We start from the raw sequence: 8,014 nt of genomic DNA, 5'->3' as shown, positions 1-8,014 counted from the left end.
CGGAGAGTGCGATAGAGAGGTAAAAAAGAGAGTGCAGGCGGGATGGAGTAGGTGGAGAAAGGTGACAGGAGTGATTTGTGACAGAAGGGTCCCCGCAGAAATGAAAGGGAAAGTTTATAAGACTGTAGTAAGGCCAGCCATGTTGTACGGAATGGAGACAGTACCACTGACAAAAGACAGGAGGCACAGTTGGAGGTAGCAAAATTGAAGATGTTGCGTTTTTCACTAGGAGTGACGAGGTTGGACAAAATTAAAAATGAACATATTAGAGGGACACGTAGTTCAGTTTGGGGACAAAGCTAGAGAGGCGAGACTGAGATGGTTTGGTCATGTGCAGAGGAGGGATGAGGAGTATGTCGGGAGGAGGATGCTGGAAATGGAGTTACCAGGCAGGAGAAAGAAAAGAAGGCCAAAGAGAAGGTTTATGGATGTAGTGAAGGAGGACATGTGGGTGGTAGGTGTAAGAGAAGAAGATGCAGAAGACAGAGTAAGATGGAGACGGGTGATCAGCTGTGGCGACCCCTAAGGGAAGAGCCGAAAGGAGAAGAAGAAGACTTATTGACAGAGTTAGGGAAATAACAGAGGAATTAGTTGAAGAACAGGGAGGTTTTAGGAAATGAAGAGGTTGTGTAGATCAGATACTCCTTCTTAGCTCTATAGAGGAAAAAATGTGTAGAAAAGGGAGAGAAGTTGTATGCGGCCTTCATGGATTTGGAGAAAGCATATGACAGGGTGGATAGACAAGGATCGTGGAAACTATTCAGAATATATGGCGTAAATGGGAAGTTGCTGAATGCCGTGAGGAGTATGTATGTGGATGCTAAGGCTGCAGTGCGTGTGGATAGCGAACTGAGTGAATTTTTCTATTTGAAGGTTGGATTGAAACAGGGATGTGTCATGTCTCTATGGTTGTTCAATCTGTATATGGATGGGGTTATAAAAGAGTTACAAGGTAGGGCAGTGGATGTTGGAGTAGCCCTGATGAGAGCGGGCAGTGTTTGGAAACTCCCTGTACTGTTGATTGCAGATGATACAGTGTTGTTAAGGGAAGACGAAGGAGCTGAAAGGCTTGGTGGATGAGTTTGGGAGAGTGTGAACAAAACGGAATCTAAAGGTCAATATCAGGAAGAGTAAAGTTATGGTCTTCGAGAGAATTGAAGTCAGTGAATGTACAGTGAAGTTGGATGAGGAGGAAATGGAGAATGTGAGTGCATTTAAGTACTTGATTAGTGTGATGAGTAAGGATGGAAGTTTAGAGGATTAAGTGCTTGAAAGGGTACAACAAGGAAGAAAGGTTGCTGGTTCCTTGAAAACAGTGATAAGAAACAGGGAAGCGAGCATGGAAGTGAAAAAATTAATTGCTTGTCAATATTGTGATACCAACTCTAATGTATGGAAGTAAAGCTTGGACCTTGTTGGAGGGACACAAATCAAGAGTGAAAGCAGTGGAAATGAGTTATTTGAGAGGAGCATGTGGAGTCACATGGGAAGACAAACTGACAAATGAGGAAGTGAATGAGCGTTGTGGTGTGAATGTGGATGTGATAGGAAGCGTTAGGAGTAACATTTAGGTGGTTTGACCATGTGGAGAGGATGGAGAGCTGGCTGACGAGGAGAGTGTATGTGAATGAGGTGGAGGGGGGGGAGAGGGAGGGGGAGGCCAAGGATGAGATGGAGGGACGGAGTGGAGAGGTATATGAGAGGGGGGGGTTTGAGCTGGGAGCAGGGCAATGAAATGGCGGGAGACAGGGCGACATGGAGGCGATTTGTTTGTGGCCATCACTTACAGGATTAAGGCGTCTGGCAATAGATAGCTAGAACCTTTCCTTCACTCCCCTCCCTGACCTCTCTTTCTTTCCTCTCTCTTTTCTCTCACCCATCTTTTCTCTCCCTTTCCCTTCCCTTCTCTCCCTTTCTTTCATTCTCATCCTTGCCTCATCCTCCTACCCCATCGTTCTCCTCCTCCTCCTCTCTTCCTTAATCCTTTCCTTTCTCTCTTCTTTCTTCTTATTTTTTAAATACCACTTACCTCCTTCTACTACCTATCCATTTCTCTATCTTCCCTCTTCATTCTCTCATCCCCATCGTTCTCTTCAGCCCTTTCCCCCCCTTTCCTTTTCTCGTTCCTTCTTTTATTCCTTTCTCCTTCTTCATTTCAGCTCCTCTCACTTCTTCAGGTCTTTTTCTCCTCTCCCATTCCCCTTCGTCTCTCCCCCCTCCCGTCCCTCTTTTCCCCATCCTTTCCTTCCTTTTCCTTCTCGCCCCTCTAACCCGTCCCTCCTCTTCCTCCCCCCCCCCCCTAATTCCTGCTCTCACGTGAAAACTCCACCAATTGCTTCCTTCTGCCTGCTGCCCCTGCTGAGTGGCCCCTCAACTACTCTCTCCAGGATTCACCTATTTCCTCCTGGCCTCACTCTCCCCTTTCACAGCATCAACTTTTTTATACCTCTTCCGTTTCTCCCCCTCTTTCCTACTAGCCTTCATCCTTTCTCTTTTCCATCCATCTCCCTGTCCTCTTTTCATTACAATTTTTTTCCTTTGTAATCCACTACATCCCTCTCTTCTAGACCCTCACCATTGTCATCCCCACTAATTATTCCCCCTTCTCCCACCCTCACCGTCGCTCTCTTTCAAGTCTCCTTTCCTTCTCCCCTCATGCAGCAGCATCTTTTTTCTTCCTCCTACCCCCTCTCCATCTCCCCGCTTCCCTCATCCTCTCGTTTCTTTTCCCCTACATCAACCCTCCTTCCCTTTTTTCCTTTTCTGCTCCCCTTTTCAATCTTTCCTACCTAATCTCCTCTACCCCTACCACTCTTTTTCCCTCACCCATTCTTTTCTCCCCGACTTCTTTCCCCAGTCCTCCCTCCTTCCTTTACTTTTTCTCCCTACCCCTCCTCTTCCTTTTCCCCTACTTCATATACTTAAGAGAGGGAGGGGAAAAATTGAGAGTGAAAGGGATAATGGAACGAAATGGAAAGAGGATGAGGTGAGGGAGAAGTGAATAATAAACATAGTGTGGGAGGGGAGGAATGAGAATGAAGGACGAAGGGAGGAAGAGAGAAACGTGAGGGGAAAGTTTAATGACAAAAGGGGGCGAGTTGGAGACGGGAGGGAGAGAGCATGATAGTGAAAACAGACTGAAAGGGGTAGGGGTAAAGAATAAACTAATCCATTAAGTGTGGTGACGTCTTTTCTGTTCTATTCTCGCTACAGCCAGAAGATATTACAACGCAAAGGATGGTCGTTTAAAACCTGAAAGGTCAGGTATACCGTTCGTTAATCCCATCACTATAAGCGGAATCCCCTAAGATTAACAAAATCGCCTGGATGTAGTAAGATTAGGCCATAAAGGTCACATTAAAACATGGGATTATGACAAGAGGAGAATGAGAGTAAGGAGTACAAGAAGTGAAAGATGAACAACAGCGTGTAGGAGCAGAGATAATAGAGTGAAAGGAAGAGGGGATGAGACTGAGAAGGTTAAAGGAGAAGCGAAGAGTGAGCCAAGGAAGAAGCGCGAGTTGAAGAGGGGAGATACAGGTAATATGAAGGAGAGAAAGGAATACGGACTATTAAAAGTTGAAGGAAGACAGAAATGAGATTTGGGAAGTTAACTATTTCAGTCAGAGGACATCAGATGTAATATTTCTTTGCAAGTGGCAAGTGATGTTTTTCTGCTCAGAAAACACCCTTCTTATAAATGGGCTAAAGGCGACTGCATATAGCCACTAATAAGGATGGGGTATTACCTACGATGAAGAAAATAATCTGGTAACAAAAATAAAATACAAACAAATACACACACACGCATTATATATATATATATATATATATATATATATATATATATATATATATATATATATATATATATATATATATATATATATATATATGTACACACACACACACACACACACACACACTCGTATATGTAAGCCAGCTCTGCTGACTAGTCCCCGGCAAGGGCAGCTCACTACGCTCGCATAATGTATGACATTATTCCACAAACAATTAAAGTTATTAATTGTCACATCAAAAGAATTTATAACATAAAAACTCTTACATATCACAAGATATCAAATCCTCAGGATAAAAAATATTTTGGTCCTCTCCCTCTGGTCCAAGGACGAAGAGATTGCTTGAGGAGCCAACCCTTGATACCCCACGCAGAGCTGACAATGAGAGAAGCAGGTTGTGCCAAGGTTGAGGCCAGCAGTCTTGAAGGACTGCCCTTGAACCTTCTTCATTTTCATGGCAAAAGTTGAAATGTACAGAAATCTGAAACCGTTTGAACTCGAAAGGGAGATCTGAAGGCTTAATTGGGATGCTTGGTATGAAGACATCCTCTCCTCTGGAATTCCCTGTGATGATGGTTGCTTCGATGACACGGGGTAGGAGCTGCATAATTACCAACCGTGTTCCATTACAAAGCTTTGGAGGGTCAGGATTTCGTAGGAGAATTATGGGAGCACTAACCTTTATTTCAAAGTTGTGCTGAGGTACACCAGGTTGTTCCAGTGAGTTGAGGAATTCAACAGGATACGGGACTGGCCCAAAGGCATCAACAACAGTATCGATTGACTTGTAGAACTGAAATGGTCCATGAATCTGCTGAAGGAGGGTCGAGCTGATCTGTCCCACAGCATCATTTCTGGGAGCAAGTATCACTCTTTCACAGAGCCATTTGTGGTCCCTGGAGTGCTGCTGTAGGTAGGGAAAGACTTTGTTTCTCAGCTGTTCCTTTGTCTTGATCTCTGTGCCAATCTCTTTCATGGTGATCTGACCATCAGGATCAGGCACCACCTTGCTATTTCTAAGCAGCAGAAGGTGCTCAGAGAACATTCCCACTCAGTGATCTCCATGCAAATGGACCCTCATGTTAGTAGAAAGGCTGAGCTTGGTGAAACTACACCACAGATAAGAAGATTTGAAACATGTTTGCATCTCATCAGCTCAAGATCCTCGAGGAACGACAGGCAGAGTCTGCCTGAAGTCTCCAGCCATAATGTTAGTTACACCTACCATGAGGGACTTATTTCTGCGAATATATTGGAGAATATTTTCTAATGCTTCGAAAGCTGCTTTGTGTGACTTGGTGCATTCATTCCAACCAATCAGCCTGCACTGTCTCAAAACTTCAGCAAAGGCTGTACCTTTGGATATGTTGCAGGTTGGAGCTTCAGCAAGAGACAGATTGGGGGGTAGTTTGAAGACAGAGTGTGCAGTTCTTCCACCACTGAGGAGAGTAGCAGCAATACAGAGCAGGCCACTGCAAGTGCAATGCAGTTGTTCTGTCAGATAGCTACTAAAAGGAGGTAGATGAAAGCTTTTCCTTTTCCCCCTGGACTGTCAAGGAAGAACAGACCCTCACAGTTTTTCTTTGCACTGTCAATGATTCTGTTGTATGCTGCCTTTTAGTCATCCACCGACTTGAGCTCATTCTCAGCAACGAATTGAGCAAGTTCTCTGGTGATGTACCTGGTTTCTCTAAGAATCTCAACTGGAGTGGTCGCTTGTTTTCTGTCTGGTTTAGAGAGACCGTAATCATTAAGGGCCTTGCCATCCAGTGAGAGCACAAGATCCTCGATCATGGTTGAAAATGGTGTTGTCATTTCCAAGGACATGTTTCAATTCTGCTGGCGATAACGATGAAGGACGTCTTCAGATAGGCTTTCACAGTGATTCATCCACAGTGTTGGAGGGGAGGAAAGGTCATAGTTGTAAAGCATGACCACTAAGAGCCTTCTTACCTGGTGTGGGACCTGAAAGTCATGTCCCAGTGGTTGTCATCTTCCAGCAGCCCTCTCCTCTGACAGGCTTCCATGTAAGTTAGACACAGATTGCCATCAATGGTTCAGAGATCTTGGAAAAACTTCAGACCCCTGACCTCAAAGAGAAACATGTACAAGAAGAAACAAAAGAACTGGTTTGGATGGACGATGTATACCCTTCCTAGAACGTCAGAAGACTTGATGCCTCAGTGACCCTTGAAAGCCTTATCTGCCTTTAGCCTTTGCCATGTTTGGCTGCTGGAATTCCAGGTTTAGTGGCATAGTGCCAGCCGGTATAAAAGAGTCCTAGTGAAGTTATATTCATGACAGATCTTGTAAAAGGCTGTGAGTCCTGTGTCTCTGGGTGGCTCCTGTGCTATCTGTGCAGCATACAATGCTGTGAAGTAAACTTTCTGTGCGTTCTCCAAGTGAACTGTAAGATGTTCAACTGCTGGGTGGAGTTCATGTATGGGGGAGCCAAGGATTCTCCACACTGCTTCGTTGCTGCTGATATAACGTCAGGTCTGGTACTGCCTGACCTCATCTCTGTTTTCTTAAGGTTGAAGACTGCCATGTCTGACCCTTGTTGACATAGGCTAGGCTACTTGCAAACATATGTCATGAATTTGATAGAGTTGCAGAATACAACGTTGATGTGGGTGTTAACCCGCCGCGTCCCGGCAGATTTTTCACCACTGCCCCCCCCCCCCCCAGTCCCAGCAGATTTTCGAAAAGTTTTTTTTTTTGGCAAAAACCTCAGATTTTTATGAGAAACATCGAAAATTCAGAGAGAAAGTGGTCAGTTGAGTTTAGAAATACGGTAGAAGTAAGAGTACCTTGTTACCGTCTTCTCTCAGGCTAGGCACAAGAGAAAACGTTTTCTATGGAAGGGGTAACTATTTCAAACCATTAATAACTGGTAGATTTTTATTTATTTGGTAAGAATTCATATGTAGTACAAGAGTACATTGGTTTTCAGACAATAATATAGGTGATATAAGCATTGTTCACACACCAAAAACATCAACATATGGCACCTTCTTTTACGACATTACCGCCTCATCACTTCTGCTTGTTTCTTCCTCTGGCTTATTTCTTCCTTTGTCGTCCACCTCAAGAATCACTTTTGCCTTGAATTTCGTCATTGGTGAGACCGTGGTGCAACATGTCTTTACTGGCCAGGGCACTGCTAACAGGTGAGTTGCCAAGAAAATGGCGTGTGGGGGGGAAGGGGGTCAGGTGGGGCCAGGCATTATCCCCACCTGGCATTGGGTAGAGAAAGGTCTCCCACATAAGTATACCAAAATTCACCCATGAAACTTGAAAAACGTGCAAATGATGGACCTCGATGGATACGTTCACGGGTGTCATCGTGACAAAACGTGGTGACATATTCATACGTCGTCGGGACGCCTCAGGTTAAAGGCATGAGAGAGCTAAGGACAATAAGGAATGATCCACCGGCTGTCAATCACGACTTGATATCAGCCATGGAGTTGGACATTGATATTGGCTGTTGACAATCTTCTGGTTTGCGGCATTTGTAGTATGGATAGCCGTCATGGCCGGTCTGAGTCTCCTTCAAGGCCTGCTTTGGGTATGTCTTAGTGTATTTGCCATCCTGCAAGCATGGAGAGTTAGGATTGAAGTGACTGCAAGGTCCATCGACCATCTGGCTCTTTATCTCATCTAGCTCAGGATCTTTTGTGGATCGGTGAGTTCACCTCTGATAAGAGTTGATCTGGACTGAATGGATTATCTCCTATAGACAGAGAAGAATGTGGGCATGATGCAGGCTATGCTTCTACCACTCAATTGATTACATGTCACATCTTGTGGCATTGAAGATGTGCTTGGTGGGGAGACTCAACGCTTGACAACCTTCTGTCTGAAGACTGGCGAAAAATGCCATGGCAGTAATTAGAAGCTTGTCCTGGCAGTAACTCAGCAGTGATTTCAGGCCATTTTGATTACAGGCAAGAATGATGAAAAAGTCAGGGAGGCCAAAGTATCTTACATATGTCAGAGCATCTTGTGTCTTCTCATGCATGTACCTTGGTCCACCTGTGAAAGTCAAGGGAAGAATTACCATCTTTCCAAGCCACTGTAATGGCCATGGGCAACATCAATATTGATGGAATCTGAAAGGCGAGCATAATCCTCTACCCTAAGCTCTTTCTGATGGCTGATAATGTATTGTAAGCAAGCCATTCACTCTCAATCTTGGCATACATGTCTAT

General features: G+C 44.6%; 1 protein-coding gene across 1 annotated transcript; it reads right to left on the bottom strand.

The window, feature by feature from the left end:
- Positions 1-4,062: 4,062 nt before the first annotated feature.
- Positions 4,063-4,845, bottom strand: LOC145400513 (uncharacterized). Its single transcript, XM_080273035.1, has one exon. It carries the CDS (start codon positions 4,843-4,845, stop codon positions 4,063-4,065), a length of 783 nt encoding a protein of 260 aa, XP_080129161.1.
- Between the last annotated feature and the right edge of the window lie 3,169 nt (positions 4,846-8,014).

Source organism: Coenobita brevimanus, chromosome 52 (assembly GCF_032717465.1).
Source record: "Coenobita brevimanus isolate Jiangsu-jjx chromosome 52, ASM3271746v2, whole genome shotgun sequence".
Classification (NCBI taxonomy): Eukaryota; Metazoa; Arthropoda; class Malacostraca; order Decapoda; family Coenobitidae; genus Coenobita; species Coenobita brevimanus.
Note: the sequence above shows the minus strand (reverse complement) of the source record. Positions and strands in the feature narration are given on the sequence as shown.